The sequence below is a fragment of the Salmo salar genome, chromosome 19 (assembly GCF_965601325.2).
Source record: "Salmo salar chromosome 19, fSalSal1, whole genome shotgun sequence".
Classification (NCBI taxonomy): domain Eukaryota; kingdom Metazoa; phylum Chordata; class Actinopteri; order Salmoniformes; family Salmonidae; genus Salmo; species Salmo salar.
In genome coordinates this window covers 20,352,610-20,371,651 of record NC_138309.1, presented here as the reverse complement: position 1 = coordinate 20,371,651, position 19,042 = coordinate 20,352,610, and the positions used below count along the sequence as shown (strand labels likewise).

General features: G+C 40.9%; 1 protein-coding gene across 5 annotated transcripts in view; it reads left to right on the top strand.

Annotated features, from left to right (window-relative positions):
• Window positions 1-17,869, top strand: part of LOC106578559 (rho GTPase-activating protein 12) — a 110,889-nt gene extending 93,020 nt beyond the window's left edge. For 4 of the 5 annotated variants that reach the window (XM_014157542.3, XM_014157543.3, XM_014157538.3 and 1 more), the window contains 11 exons: window positions 3,683-3,744; window positions 7,123-7,204; window positions 7,588-7,716; window positions 8,521-8,724; window positions 9,014-9,116; window positions 9,245-9,364; window positions 9,499-9,597; window positions 9,778-9,855; window positions 10,066-10,200; window positions 13,182-13,287; window positions 13,630-17,869. In XM_014157542.3, coding sequence (XP_014013017.1) covers window positions 3,683-3,744; window positions 7,123-7,204; window positions 7,588-7,716; window positions 8,521-8,724; window positions 9,014-9,116; window positions 9,245-9,364; window positions 9,499-9,597; window positions 9,778-9,855; window positions 10,066-10,200; window positions 13,182-13,287; window positions 13,630-13,804 — 1,293 coding nt within the window. In that variant the 3' untranslated portion in view covers window positions 13,805-17,869. The remainder of the gene's footprint in view (window positions 1-3,682; window positions 3,745-7,122; window positions 7,205-7,587; window positions 7,717-8,520; window positions 8,725-9,013; window positions 9,117-9,244; window positions 9,365-9,498; window positions 9,598-9,777; window positions 9,856-10,065; window positions 10,201-13,181; window positions 13,288-13,629) is intronic. The other variant, XM_014157541.3, reaches the window with a different exon arrangement.
• Window positions 17,870-19,042: the final 1,173 nt, after the last annotated feature.

Here is a 19,042-nt window from a genome sequence, read left to right as displayed (position 1 = left end):
AATGGAAAGAATATGGCACCACAACAAACCTGCCAAGAGAGGGCCGCCCACCAAAACTCACAGACCAGGCAAGGAGGGCATTAATCAGAGAGGCAACAAGGAGACCAAAGATGACCCTGAAGGAGCTGCAAAGCTCCACAACGGAGATTGGAGTATCTGTCCATAGGTCCACTTTAAGCCGTACACTCCACAGAGCTGGGCTTTACGGAAGAGTGGCCAGGAAAAAAACATTGCTTAAAACCTCTCTGGGGTATCTGGGATGCTAGCGTCCCACCTGCGGGACACACTATTCAACAGCCAGTGAAATAGCAGGGCGCCAAATTCAAAACAACAAAAATCTCATAATTCAAATTTCTCCAACATACAATTATTATATCCCATTTTAAAGATACACTTCTCATTAATCCAACCACATTGTCTGATTTCAAAAAGGCTTTACGGCGAAAGCATAACATTAGATTTTGTTAGGGCAGCGCCTAGACAAGAAAAACCACCCAGCCATTTTCCAAGCAAGGAGAGGCGTCACAAAAAACAGAAATACAGCTAAAACCTTTGATCTTCATCAGATGGCACTCATGGGACTTCATGTTACACAATACATGTATGTTTTGCTCAATAAAGTTCATATTTATATCCAAAAACCCCATTTTACATTGGCGTGTAATGTTCAGAAATGTTTTGCCTCCCAAAACTTCCAGTGAATGAGCACATCAATTTACAGAAATACTCATCATAAACGTTGATAAAATATTCAACTGTTATTCAAAGAATTATAGATACACTTCTCCTTAATGCAACCGCTGTGTCAGATTTCAAAAAAGCTTTACGGCGAAAGCAAACTTTGCACTAATCTGAGTACAGCGCTCAGATATCAAAACAAGCCATACAGATACCCGCCATTTTGGAGTCAACAGAAATGACAAAAATTACATTATAAATATTCACTTACCTTTGATGATCTTCATCGGAATGCACTCCCAGGAATCCCAGTTCCAGAATAAATGTTTGTTTTGTTCGATAAAGTTCATCTTTATGTCCAAATACCTCAATTTTGTTCGCGCGTTCAGTCGAGTAATCCAAATCCACTGTGTTCGCGCAGTGAGTTCAGACGAAAAGTCAAAAAAGTTATATTACAGTTCGTAGAAACATATCAAACAATGTATAGAATCAATCTTTAGGATGTTTTATCATAAATCTTCCATAATATTCCAACCGGATGATTCCTTTGTCTTCAGAAATGAAAAGGAACATACCTAACTCTCACGGGAGCGCGCAAGATTGAGCTCATGTCATTATCTCAGTCATCTGACTCCATATGCTCTTATTCTCTCCCCATTCACAGTAGAAGCATGAAACAATGTTCTAAAGACTGTTGACATCTAGTGGAAGCCTTAGGAAGTGCTAAATGACCCCATTGACACTGTGTATGAGATAGGCAATCACTTGAAAAACTACAAACCTCAGATTTCCACACTTCCTGGTTGGGTTTTTTCTCAGGTTTTTGCCTGCCATATGAGTTCTGTTATATTCACAGACATCATTCAAACAGTTTTAGAAACTTCAGAGTGTTTTCTATCCAAATCTACTAATAATATGCATATCCTACCTTCTGGGCCTGAGTAGCAGGCAGTTTACTACGGGCACGCTTTTCATCCGGACGTCAAAATACTGCCCCCTACCCCGATGAAGTTAAAGAAAACATTTTTGCCAAAGGGCTTGTGGGAGAGTCATGATGTCATGGCTTTAGAAGCTTCTGATAGGCTAATTGACATAATTTGAGTCAGTTGGAGGTTTACCTGTGGATATATTTCAAGGCGTACCTTCAAACTCAGTGCCTATTTGCTTGACATCATGGGAAAATCAAAAGAAATCAGCCAAGACCCCCACAAGTCTGGTTCATCCTTGGGAGCAATTTCCAAACGCCTGAAGGTACCACGTTCATCTGTACAAACAATAGTACGCAAGTATAAACACTATGGGACCACGCAGCCATTATACCGCTCAGGAATGAGACACATTCTTTCTCCTAGAGATCAATGTACTTTGGTGCGAAAAGTGCAAATCAATCCCAGAACAACAGCAAATTCCTCCATCTTGTGGAGATGCTGGAGGAAACCGGCACAAAAGTATTTATATCCACAGTAAAACGAGTCCTATATCGACATAACCTGAAAGGCCGCTCAGCAAGGAAGAAGCCACTGCTTCCAAAACTGCCATAAAAAAGCCAGACTACAGTTTGCAACTGCACATAGGGACAAAGATCGTACCTTTTGGAGAAATGTCCTCTGGAAAGAGGAAACAAAAATAGAACTGTTCGGCCATAATGACCATCATTATGTTTGGAGGAAAAGGGGGGAGGCTTGCAAGCCGAAGAACCCCATCCCAACTGTGAAGCACGGGGGTGGCAGCATGTTGAGGGGATGCTTTGCTGCAGAAGGGACTGGTGCACTTCACAAAATAGATGGCATCATGAGGAAGGAAAATTATGTGGATATATTGAAGCAACATCTCAAGACATCAGTCAGGAAGTTAAAGCTTGGTCGCAAATGGGTCTTGCAAATGGACAATGACCCCAAGCATACTTCCAAAGTTGTGGCAAAATGGCTTAAGGACAACTAAGTCAAGGTATTGGAGTGGCCATTACAAAGCCCTGACCTCAATCCTATAGAACATTTGTGGGCAGAACTGAAAAGGCGTGTGTGAGCAAGGAGGCCTACACACTGGACTCAGTTGCACCAGCTCTGTCAGGAGATATGGGCCAAAATTCACCCAACTTATTGTGGGAAGCTTGTGGAAGGCTGCCAGAAACGTTTGACCTTTGTTAAACAATTTAAAGGCAATGCTACCAAATACTAATTGAGTGTATGTAAACTTCTGACCCACTGGGAATGTGATGAAAGAAATAAAAGCTGAAATAAATCATTCTCTCTACTATTATTCTGACATTTCACGTTCTTAAAATAAAGTGGTGATACTAACTGACCTAAGACAGGGAATTTTTACCAGGATTAGATGTCAGGAATTGTGAAAAACTGAGTTTAAATGTATTTGGCTAAGGTGTATGTAAACTTCCGACTTCAACTGTACATTTAACGGTATTGAAAATCCTATCGTCGGTAATTTGATATACCCCAGTATAAACAGTATATTACCCAGACTCCTCTCTTTCTCTCCTGCATGTGTTCTTTCTGTCTCTATCTGCTACTGTGGCCAACTTCCTTTTCTACTGTCCAATCTCCTTTTTAGTTTATTTTGTGTTTCTCTGTTACGGTATTGTCTTTCACCTTGTGGGACCATTGATAACGAACTGTTTGAATCAGTAGATTGTGCGTCTGTGTCGTAGCACCACCTAATGGTGGTACAATGAAACATGTCTGTTTGCATGGGCATCACACCCTTTACTGCCCCGTTTCGTGTGTGTGTGTGTGTGTGTGTGTGTGTGTGTGTACATCAGTATGTGTGTGTGTGTGTGTGTGTACATCAGTATGTGTGTGCTCAAGGCATGAGCCTCATTATGTTGTTCTAATCTTTTTCTGTATCTCACGGCCACTGGCTGTGTTTTCCTTCTCCCCTGCTGTGTGGCTGGGTGTGTGTTTGTGGTGTGTGTGAACTTCTTGGGTCTTTTTTAACTCGGCAAGTCAGTCTGACTGTGTTAATGTCTCCTGTCTGTCTCCCTCCACAGCCCTCTGAGAAGTGTGGAGTCCTCAACGTCACCAAAATCACTGAGAATGGAAAGAAAGTCAGGTAAACCATACTGTACAAAGATCATATAGATTAGAAAACATTGTCATTATCTTATGTGGAAGTAAGAGGACAAACAATACAATGCCATTGATTCTTTGTTGATATAATGGACAGACTGATGGTTGATAAATGCTTGTGTTGGAGCTCGGGTTGCAAAGGGAGGGTATCTCACTGGAAACTTTTTAAGTTTACCAGTAAACTACCAGAATTTTGGCATCTTTCAAAGATAGATTACATTCAATCACAAAATCTAGTGGCTGTTTGGGGTAATTTAGATTATCACAGGTGTCTGTAGTAATATCTGGCCCTCTGTGTAAGTAAATAAATAGTAAATATATAGTAAATAAATAAAATACGATGACAAAACTGTAAAGCATCCTAAATATTAGGGCTGACACAATTTAGTCGACTGGTCGATTGTTTGGTCGATAGGCTGTTGGTCGACCGAGATTTCTATAGTCGAGCAGTAGCAAAAAAAATTAAATGGTGTACAAGACAGCTGTCTGATTTGCGCCTATCTGAGTGGACTGATCTATTGTGGAGGCTGTGGGGATGGCGCAGTCCATCAGTCTAAGATATGTGCTACTTAAATTGTATATGGTTATATTATGTAAGAACAATGGTGAAACACAAATGTTTTATATAATTTTATAAAAAATGCGCTTTCTCCCGCGTTGGATAGTGGTCGCTGTCTGCGGTTCTGAAACACATCAGTTTGCTGTTGAATTGGAACCTTTTCCTAGACCATGTTGCTATGTGCATAATGGCAAAGTTAACCAACATAATGGTGTTGAGAGCAATGCGGCGGAGGCAGCAGCAGAGTTAGGAGATGAGGAAACAGCCCTTGCCTTAATTGTCTAAGAAAAGTGAGAGAGGAAACCCAAACTTAATTAGGTCTTTTAAAAAATGTAACCTTTCGGTTACTGACCCAACGCTCTAACCACTAGGCTATCTGCCGCCCCTACGGTCCATATTCAATAACCTAACTGTTAAATGTGCCTGGCTTTATAAATCACCCATATACAGTGCATTCGGAAAGTATTCAGACCCCTTGACTTTTTCCACATTTTGTTACAGCCTTATTCTAAAATTGATTAAATTAATACATTTCCTCATCAAGCTACACAAAATACCCCATAATGACAAAGCAAAAACATGATTTTAGAAATGTTTGCAAATGTATTAATAATAAAAAAACAGATACATTATCTACATAATGTTATGAGACTTGAAATTGAGCTCAGGTGCATCCTGTTTCCATTGATCATCCTTGATGTTTCTACAACTTGATTGGAGTCCACCTGTGGTAAATTCAATTGCTTTGGAAATGATTTGGAAAGGCACACACCTGTCTATATAAGGTCCCACAGTTGACGGTGCATGTCAGAGAAAAAAACCAAGCCATGAGGTCGAAGGAATTGTCCGTAGAGCTCCGAGACAGGATTGTGTCCAGGCACAGATCTGGGGAAGGGTACCAAAAAACTTGTGCAGCATTGGAGGTCCCAAAGAACACAGTGGCCTCCATCATTCTTAAATGGAAGAAGCGTACATGTCACGTAAAGAGAGCAAGGTTTGAGGGAATAGGGAATGTTTTTCCTAAACAAATTAAGGATTTTGGTAACACAACTTTTCAGTCAGAAATGTCTGTAATTATGTTGCAGCTTCAGCAACACAGACTATACACACTGATGTTCTGTGGTGGTCCCTGCAGCCGGGAGGAGAGAGAGACAACAGGTGCTAGTCACACAGTCACAGGTTTTTTGTTGTTGTTTTTTTAACAGTGCAGCAAGTCTGCGCCAGGCCTGGCACAATCAAATCAATTGCGGTTGGACTCCCTCGTCATTTGTGTGTCTTAATTATTTAATCAAACAGCTTGCTTAAAGTATCAGACAAGCTGAGTGCATGTAGTTGATTTAATTAAAACACATAGGATGTGTCTATATATGGAAAAATACACTAAATCAAGAACAGATGACTCTTGATCAACATTTTTTTTTTTTGGACAGCCCTAGTAAATATACACCATCAACTTAGTGAATATCATTGGTGTTTAATATGAGGGTTTCAGCATGAAATATGCTTTATTTATTTTTTTACACAGTATGTATTTGTTGTCAATATTTTTGCGTCAAACTAGTGGCAGTTGTGAAAAAAATCTATAGTTGGGATTGTTGCAGAGTTCATTCAAATAATGCCATTGGTGATTAGATGCTTTTTCCATTAATTAGGCTATTTTCTCTTGAACCATATCGCAGGGTTTCCTGAACTAGGGTTCATGACCCAATTGGGGGTCGCTTGCTTTGAAAATGGGGCTGCGAGAGAAAGTTTGTGTTTGGTTCATAGAACAGGGGTTACGTCAGTAACCTCCGGTAGCCGCTAGATGTGGTTGTAATAAACAGAGCTGTTTCTGTTTTCTTCCTACAAATGTGGGTTTAAGCTACAAAATATTATGACCCGATCACTGAAAGATAAGACTCTCACGATCACGTACGTTCTGTTTCCCTCTGCTATACGCACAAGCCGTTAGAACCTAGTGGACAAGACCAGGCACTCAATCAGACTGGGGGTAAAATAACATCATCAATGATGATGATCTTTTCTACACAGAAGATCATACAACATTATTGCCTGATGATCTTCTGAACTTCCCAGTACCTTTCTGATGCATTTCAGTCACTTCACATCATACTGTCTTCAGATTGAAATACTGTAGAAAATACTGTCAGACTGATTTGTAGTAGACTGTCATAGCCCAAATTAAAAAAGTAAACATTTGCCGTGGCCCAGTTGGTAAAGCATGGCTCTTGCAACGCCAGGGTTGTGGGTTTGATTCACGCGGTGGGCCAGTATGGGGGAAAAAGTACAAAAATGTATCCACTCACTACTGTAAGTCGCTCTGGATAAGAGCCTCTGCCAAATGACTAAAAAGGTTTTTAAAAAATCATGGAAATTATTCCATAACTTTCTTTACATGGTGGGGAATGTTTTTATCTCAAAGTTGGGTCATGGGCCAAAACGGTTTGGGAAGCCCTGGTCTATCTACTAGAAACTCATGGACAATATGTTCAGATATAAAAACTGAAGACTTTATATTCATATTTTTTTCCCTAAAAGTTATTCAAGTAAACATTACCAAAGTTACGATAGATGATCATATATTTTCTAATTACCAAAATGATTGAAGATTCCGGTTGCTTTGCAACACTAGTTGGGACTGGTTGATAAATGGTTGTGTTGTGACGTGGTTGATGGTTTTATAAAGGGTTGTGTTGTGACGTGGTTGATGGTTTTATAAAGGGTTGTGTTGTGATGGTTGAATAATAGACGTGACATGGTTTATGGTTGATAAATGCTTGTGTTGTGACGTGGTTCTAACAGGAAGAACTGGACATCTTCGTGGACAGTACTCCAGGGCTCCTCACTGCTCTTCGCTAAAGGACAGGGGAGTGGCACCAGCTGGGTACGTACCCCATCAGCCGCCTTGTTAGGAACCATCTTGGGTTAAAACAAATGTGGCAGAGTTTGTACAGTTGACTTCAGTTAATTTTTTTCTGAAATAAAGTTAGAGATGAATACCTCCCCTACTTTTCCAATAACCTGCAGGAGTTTTTCACCTCAAAAGGAGGGTGGAAGTTTTAGTGCCTAAGAACTACTTGGTTGGCTGTCTATCTCTATTTAGTAGTAGTGCTAGTGCACCATACGGATTTCTATCTGTTCTTTAGTTTCCCTTGTCCCTTCTTCTTTCATCTGTCTGTGACTCTATATTTCTCATTTGCCATCCTTCTCCTCTCCTCTTACTCTCTTATTTCCCTCTCCTTCTTCCTTTCCTCTCCTCATCCAAAGCCGCACTACCGTAGTGGCTCCATCCCTGAGCTGCTGCTCACTCTGCTGGCCAACTGGAAGCGTTCGGTCAAGCCCTGCCCAGCTGTCTCCTATGTCCACTCTGTCCATGGGCGTGCCCCAGCTGCCACTGTATGTCTCCTCTGTCCCTGTGCATGTGTTCCATTTGTCCCCCTGCCTGTCCGTCATGATCACACTATCCCCTCGCCCTATCCCCTGCCTGCTGCTCATAACCTAGCCTGATTGGTTGACCAAGGGATGTAGAGGAATGCGTTTCCTCTGCGCCCCCCCCCCCCCCCCCCCATCTCTATGGGCACCATCACTGTTCATGACACAAACTGTTCACACCCCTCTTGTTGGTGGAGATCATTTTGCAGGTTTAGAGCTTATTTTTTTGCAATTCCATACATTTTGCCATGTCTAATGTGTATTCATATGATATTTGAGTGATTCAAAAATGTCAACAATATCTATGGGCAAAAAAACTAAAGAAAAAAAAAAACTTAAACTGAACATTTCTGACAAGTTATAAAAAGCTCTCTAAGGTACGCCCCTCCCCCCCTTTGTGCCCCACAGTTTGGGAACCACTGGCCTAGATAAAGGTGTTGTTGATATGCATACAATACTAACCTACTGAGTACAAAACAATTCGATAACAGTTGAACTTCCCCGTACGGTACTAAATGTCCAGCTTGCAACACAGTGGTGTGAATATGATCACCCGTGGTTTATCTTCAAGTCAACGTAGCGGTTAATAACTACATGTAACTATAACACAGTAACTTGTAACAACACTGCTTTGGTTGTTTTTAATGCAACTTGAAATAACAACTGCGCGAAAAATATTCCTGAAAGATTTACCACTATTACTATCCTTGAGTTGGAAAAACCCAGCTCTCATCTGATTTGTCTGAATGTTGAATTATTTCCTTGTAGAAGTTTGTGGGTAACCAGTCGAAGCCGGAGTTCACTGTGGATCTCAGAGGGGGGTCAGTTGATTGGGCATCCAAGGATAAGTCCAGCAAGAAGCACGTCATTGAACTGAAGACCCGCCAGGGGACGGAGCTGCTGATCCAATCAGAGATTGACAGCGTCATCAACGACTGGTACCGAACCCTGACAGACACCATCAGCACACATGTAAGGGGACCTCTCTCTCTTCAGTCCAGAGCTTAGTATCTACCACACCTATAACATACTATTTCCCAAGTCATAATCAAATCCTGCACTAGCTTGCTCTGTTTAGATGTCCGTCAGAGGGACTAGTAAAGTACAGTACAAGCCAATGACGCTCTAGAATCTCTGTAATGAGGGTCTTCTGAATATTCATTTATTTGTATCTGTTCAGTTCCGCGTCCCTCCATTAGAGGGTAGAACTGGTCCAGGTTGACTTCCCTAACGGAAGTTGTGTGTGTTTGTGTGGGGACAGGCATGGGAGTCAGATGAGGCCATAGAGGAGGACATGCCTGAGTCCCCCGGAGCAGAGAAACAAGACAAGGAGAAGGACCACCGAGACTCCAAGAAAAACAGAGGTGCCTTGACTAAATACGCTGTGAGAGGGTGTGTTTGTGCGTGCGTGTGTTTTAGTGATCTTAGAAGGTATTGTCACCAAATGCCCTCTTGGTACCTGCATAGACATTTTCCTTCCATATGGTTTCAGCGATGAAGACGTCTATCAGTATGGACTCCACTGACCAGAAAAAGACTAGAGTGAAGCTGAAGAAGTTCCTGACCCGCCGACCCACCTACCAGGCCGTCAAGGACAAGGGATACATTAAAGGTATGGATGGAGATTTGGTTATGGGTTCCGAGAATGGACCTGCTGCTGTCCTCAACTAGAGGAAGCTAAACGTATTGATAAAACCCTTGATAACGAAACATTGTAATTTGACGTCTCTCTGTGTTGTTTCTCAGACCAGGTGTTTGGCTGCAGTCTGAGCAGCCTGTGTCAGAGGGAGAACACGTCAGTGCCCAACTTTGTCACCACGTGCATCGACCACGTGGAGACCACAGGTACGAGCCATACATCTCTGTTCCTTTATCTGTTCCCTCTCTCTGTCTTTTGAGTTATGATTACAATTTTTCCAGAGATGAGATGTCAAGATTTTTGTAATGATGTGTGCTGAGTCACAAACACGAGTTCTAATGCTGTTTCTCTCTCTCTGTCTGTCTCGATCTCTCCATCTTCCTCAGGTCTGAGTATAGATGGCATATACAGAGTGAGTGGGAATCTAGCTGTGATACAGAAGCTGCGCTTCGCTGTGAATCACGGTAGGGCATAACTCCCTTCAATGATATAATATGATGTTTTAGCTTTTTCCAGTAGCTTTGGTACATGGTTAGTGACGAAGCTACTGGAGGTATAGTCATTTTGTAAAGAGGTTTGGGTGTCAGTCAGTCCAACATTAACTTGTGTTGTGACTCTCAATTCTTGAACAGACCATGATCTCTTGTCTTAAAAGCTGTGTCTCTGTGTCCCAGATGAACAGTTAGAGCTGGAAGACAGTAAGTGGGAGGACATCCACGTCACCACGGGAGCCCTGAAGATGTTCTTCAGAGAGCTGCCTGAACCACTCTTCACCTACGACTCCTTCAACGACTTTATCAACGCCATCAGTGAGTAGTAACACACTTAACTACACTGTAACACACTTTACTGTGTTGTATAACCCTGTACTTTACTGTATGCTTGTCCTACTGAGCCACTGTTTCTAATAGTTACATTAAGGTTTGATGGTTCACCTAAAGACAATGTCCATTAAGACATTGACTTCACGCTCAATTTACCACTTTGTTTAAGTGATTCCAAATATTTGCTGTTTGAAATGTGTCCACAAGATGGCGCGCTTATCATTTGAATTCACCCAATTAAATTAGGATAATGTAAATCGGGGTTCTTTTTTTATTTTGGGGGAGGGACACAAAAAACTCTCAAAACACCAGCAAATCAGCTCCAAGTGATTTTAATTTTGGAAATCTGTTCCAAAGTATACCCACGCATAATTAAGCAATAAGGCAGTGCTGTATCATGAGTACAGTCACAAGTAAATGGCATTGTTTTATTTATCTGTGACTGTCTGTATTCATGATACAGCACTGCCCCACGTGCTTTATTGGTTTTACAAAACTGTTACCAACATATTCAAATAACAATGAATTAAACAGTTTCATTAAAACGTTATTTTGACAAGTTAGTTGTTTTGGTCATTTTGCTACAGACATGAAACAGTCCGTAATTTTTTTCCGCATAGTTGCGATGCAAAAGGACTGGTCGTCCCTTCTAAACAAAATGTTTGCTCTGCAGGCTGGGTAACGTTGTCACTAGCCAACTTCAGCTGAGTCACGCCAAACATTGAACCTGGAATTGACAGTACACTAGCAGCATTTCAGTGTGTTTGAACTTTTTTTCTATTTGCATTTACATGGATGTGTCCAGGATAATGAAGATGCGTGATTTCGCCTGGCTCAGAAATAATCTATGGTACAGAGATGGAAATTCAAAAGTGAAACATTGTTTCCGAGGTCGGACAGGGAGACAGCGAGGCTTATATTAACCCCCGATGTACTAAATGTTAGGCTGGAAGCGAGGGGAAATAATTTGCGAGTTGAGATCAATACAAGAGATGATTCATACAGAAACATGCACATGATATTATTATGAGACCCAGTGATTATTGTCAGATGGAACTGTAAGCAGGCCTAGTGTGCCTGTGGTGGCCATTACAACACGACTAGGAATGCTGCTTGTCCAATCAGCATCCTGGGTCCAAACAACTAGTTTTATAATGGAGAGATACGGTACCAATCAAAAGTTTGGACACACTTACTCATTCAAGGGTTTTGCTTTATTTTTTTACTATTTTCTACATTGTAGAATAATAGTGAAGACATAATAGTGAAGACATAAAAACTATGAAATAACACATATATGGAAACATGTAGTGACCAAAAAAGTGTTAAGCAACTCAAAATATATTTTAGATTCTTCAAAGTAATCACCCTTTGCCTTGATGACAGCTTTGCACACTCTTGACATTCTGTTAACCAGGTACACCTGGAATGGTATTCCAACAGTCTTAAAGGAGTTCCCACATATGCTGAGCACTTGTTGGCTGCTTTTCTTTCACTCTGCGGTCCAACTCATCCCAAACCATCTCAATTGGGTTGAGGTTGGGTAATTGTGGAGGCCAGGTCATCTGATGCAGAACTCCATCACTCTCCTTCTTGGTCAAATAGCCCTTACACAGCCTGGAGGTGTGTTTTGGGTTATTGTCCTGTTGAAAAACAGATGATAGTCCCGCTAAGCGCAAACCAAATGAGATGGCATATTGCTGCAGAATGCTGTGGTAGCCATGCTTAAGTGTGCCTTGCATTCTCAATAAATCACTGACAGTGTCAACATTAAAGCACCATCACACCTCCTCCATGCTTCACGGTGGGAACCACACATGCGGAGATCATCCGTTCACTTACTCTGCGTCTCACAACGACACGGCGGTTGGAACCAAAAATCTCAAATTTGGACTCATCAGACTAAAGGACAGATTTCCACTGGTCTAATGTCCATTGCTCATGTTTCTTGGCCCAAGCAAGTCTCTTCTTCTTATTGGTGTGCTTTAGTAGTGGTTTCTTTACAGCAATTCGACCATGAAGGCTTGATTCACGCCGTCTCCTCTGAACAGTTGATGTTGAGATGTCTGTTACTTGAACTCTGTGAAGCATTTATTTGGGCTGCAATTTCTGAGGCTAGTAACTCTAATGAACTTATCCTCTGCAGCAGAGGTAACTCTGGGTCTTCCTTTCCTGTGGCAGTCCTCATGAGAGCCAGTTTCATCATAGCGCTTGATGGTTTTTGCGACTGCACTTGAAGAAACTTTCAAAGTTCTTGAAATTTTCCACATTGACTGACCTTCATGTCTTAAAATAATGATAGACTGTCGTTTCTCTTTTCTTATTTGAGCTGTTCTTGCCATAATATGGACTTGGTCTTTTACCAAATAGGGCTATCGTTTTATACCACCCCATACCTTGTCACAACACAACTGATTGTCTCAAATGCATTAAGAAGGAAAGAAATTCCACACATTAACTTTTTACAAGACACACCTGTTAATTGAAATGCATTCCAGGTGACTACCTCATGAAGCTGGTTGAGAATGCCAAGAGTGTGCAAAGCTGTCATCAAGGCAAAGAGTGGCTACTTTGAAGACTCTCAAATATAAAATATATTTTGATTTGTTTAATACTTTTTTGGTTACTACATGATTTCTTCAATGTAGAAAATAGTAAAAAATAAAGAAAAGCCCTGGAATGAATAGGTGTCTCCAAACTTTTGACTGGTACTGTAATTGTGATCGTTTACAGATGTAAGCAAGGTTTAAAATGATAATGTTTTTGTCAAATGTTATCTGTTTGTGATTCTTGCAGTCAATTTCAAGTCTAACAATTATTTGTAATTATGTTCTAGCCCCCTGACCATCCTCTCAATAAAAAATTGGCCCGTGGCTGAATCTAGTTAATGATCCCTGATGTAAATTATGTGTTTTTCCTTATGTAGTGAAACTAATGGTGTACTTTTACTTTTCCCTCTCTTCCAGAATGCTCGGATTACAAGCAGCGAGTAAACTTAATAAAAGACTTAATCAAGCAGTTGCCAAAACCGAATCATGACACAATGCAATGCCTCTTCAAACATCTCAGAAGGTAAGCAAAAGGCCTGCTACATTTCGGCTAAGCTGCGATATTACCCATAGTATTTTTATCGCATTTTGCATATTAAGTTTTTCGAATACTAGCAGTAGCTTACATAATACATGTAAAGTTTTGTATCCAGCGTGTACCTGAACCCTTTGTTGACCAACCAACATATGTATTGTGATTTCTAAATGATAGGCCTATCTCACCATATCGGATCAAAGGGCAGTTCGGGAAAATGTCAGATGGGCTGGTCCATCTTTAGCCCAGTGGGCCTGTCTAAATTGGGGGGATTACTCCTTCTAGTCCGTCCCTGTATCTCACTCTGTCCTCTCCTTCCTGTCTCTCCAGGGTGATTGACCATGGAGAGGCCAACCGAATGACGACCCAGAGCGTAGCGATCGTCTTCGGCCCCACCCTGCTCAGACCTGAGACCGAGACTGGGAACATTGCTGTTCACATGGTATATCAGAACCAGATTGTTGAGCTCATCTTACTGGAGTATGAGAACATCTTCGGCAGGTAGAAAAGAAACACCTGATGAAGAGACCTGTGAGAGAGAGAGGATGGTCTGGTGACTGGTCGGACCCAATACTGCTTATTTTTGTGACGGAAACATTGCTGCTGTGGACCAAGCGATTTAAAGAAAGAAAAACTAAAATGTAATTATTGTTCATTTGATAATAAGATTAATAAAGGAAGCTAGTGAACGACTTTGCACTTAACATTTTGAGAGAGCTAAGTATGATGTAAATAAATACAGATTTCATTCACTTGGGTTACAATGCCTGCTGCGAGTAGCAGGGCGGAGCCATTGCTTCAGGAGGAGGGTGTTGATTGGTTGGTTGGTGAGCTGGCTGGATCGTGTCGTCATTGCCGTGACAATGGACGGAGTGCAGTGTGAATGGCGTGGATGGATCTCCCTTGATTTGATCCAGTGGATTTGAGTATTCAGGGTATAACTGTTTTACACTGGATTCCTATGGCCAGTATTAAGTACAGACAACACACAACAAGAGCTTGGTGAATAAGACTTTCATTGTTTTGGACTGGAGTGGAACTGAAGAAGAGTGTTATGGGATACATTAATGTGGCCCGCCGGAGTGACTTCCTCCTTTCTCTGGTGACGCCACTCCAGATCATTCAAACAGCAACAACTACCCACTGAATGACTGGCTGGGTGGTCTCTCCCTCTGTCAAATCAATGGAAGCCCATATCCTGCTACTACCATGTGTTATAGTAAAGACCAAGCTTGGTTGTGTGTATTAAGACTACTCTCATTGCTTTGTGTTGGAATAATATTACGCTGAACATCTGAACTGTATATTCTCAGTTTTGTGGAACATTGACCTCTGATAGGGCTGTTGGGTTGACCATATTACTGCCACACCTGCAGTCATGAGTCATGACTACAGTAAAATTCCACGTGACAATTGAGTCACAGTAATCTCCTTTTATGCACTCTGGACATGCTTTAGTAGTATCCAACTTGCTAACTACCATCTGATCCTAATGGCCTGGTTCTCTGGGCTCTATTGTCCCTCTAACCACTCTGACATTAATGCAAATTCAATTGAAATATCACATCAAACACTTATCATCAAAACAGCGGGCCTATACAGTGTAAAACTCACCTCACTGTGATGATCAATTTGAAGAAAGACGTTCAACTGCAGGTTGAAACATTGTAAAACATGGTTGGTTTGGATGTTGTTTCAAAGCCTAACACAACGAAATGGCCACCGCTTTCAAAGGTGATGATTCATTCTAAACATCCATATGCATATTAGAGCTTATGCATATTCTTATGAGCCCAAGCCCCTGCCCCATTAAAAAAAGAAACTGAATAAAAATGATGATTCTGCTGTTATACAATTCATAGTCTACCACATATTACCATGGCAGAAAAACATGAAACAAAACTGATTTAAGATGTATTTGGTACATAATTTGTCTAGCCTTTTGAGTTTGGACTGTATTATTATGCATACTGGATAGGACGTTACCTTATGCTACGCTCCAACATGTCTATCCATGAGTCTGGGAGAGAACGTGTTGGTTCATTGATTGGGCAGGGCGGTTTAGCCTACAATTATTGATTTTGTATTTGATTTTGAATAGCCTAGTAATAGGGATTTTTTTGAAAAATGTTTTCATAATTCATTGGGTGACACATTACCTTTTAGCTATATCTCACCACCATGCATTTCCATCTCCTCCTCTCTTTATTAATTTCTCGTGCGCGCAGACAGTTTAGGGAAATATGTTTCGTTGCGATGTTCCCGAACAGATTTCACTTTTTTGGGCAAATGAAGCACAGGAACAAGGTTGGAGATCCAATGCCATACAGTGTTTTTAGTGGAATGTCACCAATCGGGCAGCGAGAGCATGCTCCTCAAACAGTGGTTGATACGTGTAGAGGAATAAGTGTTTTTATTTCTTTCTCAGCTGCTCATATGAAGCACAATTCCGCTATAAAACCGAAGTAGCCTACAAAACGGACCGTCGGGAAAGCGGGCTGCCTCCATTCGCTGTGCATACAGATGACATGTATTTTTTTCCCCCTGTTCCTGCCCATTTAATAATGGGCCATTCTAAATCGGAGCTAATTTGACATATTAGTCACGACAAGATTAAACTGAGAATAATCTGATGGGTGAAAATATGAGCACTTGATGGTAGAACAGCTGTGCAGTCTGAGGCAAGGAACAGAGCAAGCTTTTTTTTTGGTACTTTCTCCAATCATCAATCATCAATTAGTCGCACCATGCAGCCCATACATGTTTTGATTTCTAAGTCATTCTAAGGTTTGTATCATCCACAACTAAAGTTGCCAAATAACTCTAAATCTACCATATAGGACTGGTTTCAAATGATGACTTTTATGCTCAACATAGACATTCATATGCGCACTCGCGCCGTAGTGGGAAAAATATCCTTTCTATTTTATTCAGCTAAGTTCAATTATACTCTTCTTACTATAAAATCATATAAAATAATAGCATGGGACTTATAACCATATATTGTCAGCTAATTGGACAAGCCTACAGCCTATGTCACAGAGCATAGCCAGATAACTAACATACAGTAAGTAGTATGTTGTTCTTCTGAAATATATTTTCTACATATCATATTTCTTTAGATCTGACTAAATTAAATAATGGATTTATTGTGATGGTATATATTGAATTGATTTATTAGGTTTTTTTAAAATGTCTGTTCCAAAGGCATGCATCAGCAAGCCTTTGCTGGAGGCCTGGAGATGCTAATTGAGTTTCTTGTTAATTACCGGTCAATTACCATGAGAGGGGCAGCCTTTTGCTTGATAATAACCGGCTGACAAAATTTCATGACCGCCACAGCCCTACCTCTGACTTCTGTGATATTATTGTATGTGCAGTATAAAGCCCAAGTGGTATGGATGAATACAGAATCAGTATTAAATATGGGGTCTCTTCGAAGGGACCCCTGGATCAACTGGATGGGACATTACTCATATGTATTGCTTATATTTCCCCTACTTTATAATGACAAAATAATTCACCATAAAATTCATTCCAGGGAAATTAACTGGACCCGCCGCCAGATCTACCCTTTGACCCCAGTGAAATCATCAACAGTGGTCAGTATGTCACATGACTGGCTTTGGGAAACATCAAAACAAACCTGTATTTGGTGGGATAAAACAGTAAATAAACTGCTTTATGTTATGATGAACAATGAGCTGAAGACCATTTTGTGTCCCAAATGGCATCCTATTCCCTATGTCGTGCACTACTTTTGACCAGGTCCCATATGGATCTGATCAGATGAAATGTAGTGCACTATAGAGCGAATAGGGAACCATTTAGGATGTAGCCTAAGATCTTCCCGAATGTGTACAGATGTGTGTCATTGTGAAGTCTAATGTGCTTGGTATGGTAGGCCTCTGCTAGTGACAGGCCTTCTTCATATTTGTAAAGTGGACATGTAAGTAAAGTGTTGAGTGGTGATTCTCTCCCTCTCTTCCTTTCTTCCCTCGTGTCATGGAGTTACTGCAAACAGGACAAGAGAGATGAGGATGCCAGGGAATAGCAGTCAACCCTAGCATTACTATTTCAGATCAATTGTTGAGTCCCAAATGGCACTCTATTCCCTATTTAGTGAGCTAGGCCTCAGTGCCTGCTTTACAATCCCTCTGCTTACCTAAGCTAATATGAACTGGACTGGGACTAGAGAGAAAATTGTACTGGAAAAATAGTATTACATTAAATTAAAGTTGACTGCAATGGAAGGTAGAACGCAAAAAAAGCCTCTGAATATTATGTACAGCAACCTACATCAAAAAAATTGTCATTGTTCAAAGTCCCTTATAGTAATTCAAGTATGTATGCTTTGATGGTGAGTGGTTGGTTCAAGTGAAATATCATTACATGATTTTGTAAATCTGAATTGTCCACAAGAATACATATTGATGCTTACAAAAGAGGAAGTGGTTTTGAAAGTGTATCTGGATTTTGGCGCACGGTCAGCTGCACATTTTGAATGTACTTTTCAGACCAACTGCTGTTTGTGACATTGCTATGTCTAATAAAAAAAAACTAAGTGGGACAGACTCAACAGTGTAACTTTTTCACTTTCTGTTAAGGGTGGCAAAGAATAACACTAGTAACTCACTACAGTACAGTCGTATACGTAACAAGTCTGATTCTCTGCCTTCTTGGGACAGGTCTCCCTTGTAAGAGATGTTTCTTACCACAATGGGATCGACCTGTATAAAGGCTAAATAAATCCATTGCAGGTAAACTGGGCCAGAACTGGACTAATAAACACAATGTGCCGATGAAGGTTTGAAAGCAGCAGGTGGACTTCCTATATCGGCTCTGACCAGAACATCAGTCGATAAAGAAACATGAGAGTCTGCTTTCTAGGCGTCTCAATTAGCGTCCCAATCAACAGCAGCTAATTGTCTCTATGCTACAGTGAACATCTCATTGACAGCTAATGGGACTTCACACAATTATAATTTAACCATGACTCATGAATCACACATTTAATAACCATTATGCCTGTGTCCCAAATGAGACCCTATTCCCTATGTAGTTCACTACTTCTGACCAAGTCCCATAGGGCTCTGGTCCAAAGTAAAATACAGAATAGGGTCTCATTTGGGGATACAGGCTGCCTTTTTCAAAGATTTTCTGCTGGAGGCCTGTAATGACAACACACAATTAGTGCTAAGTGATTATTTTATTTAGTTGCAGTAGTCTATGCCCCTGTATTTTTGCAACTGCAGCCATTCAGTCTTTGAATGTCATTACTATTTAGGTCCGTGTTTCCCAAACTTGGTCCTCGGGACCCCAAAAGGTGCACGTTTCGGTTTTTGCCATAACACTACAAAGCTTGATGATTAGTTGATTATTTGAATCAGCTGTGTAGTGCTAGGGCAAAAACCAAAACGTGCACCCCTTGGGGTCCCGAGGACCGCGTTTGGGAAACCCTGCATTAGGTCAAATCCAGCTCCAATCCTCAAGGATGTAGTAGCATAATTGACGTCTAATTAGATAATTGCACTAATGCCAGCTTTGATGAAAAAGTACAAGTCATAATATGAAGTGCTGCTGTGGCCCTGAATGAGTTACACAGAGAGAAAGACTATTTAGCAGTGTCCCTTCCCCTGCTGTGTGTGTGTGTGTGTGTGTGTGTGTGTGTGTGTGTGTGTGTGTGTGTATTTCAAGTTTTTTTTGTCACATGCACTAGTACAGTGAAATGCCTTTCTTGCTC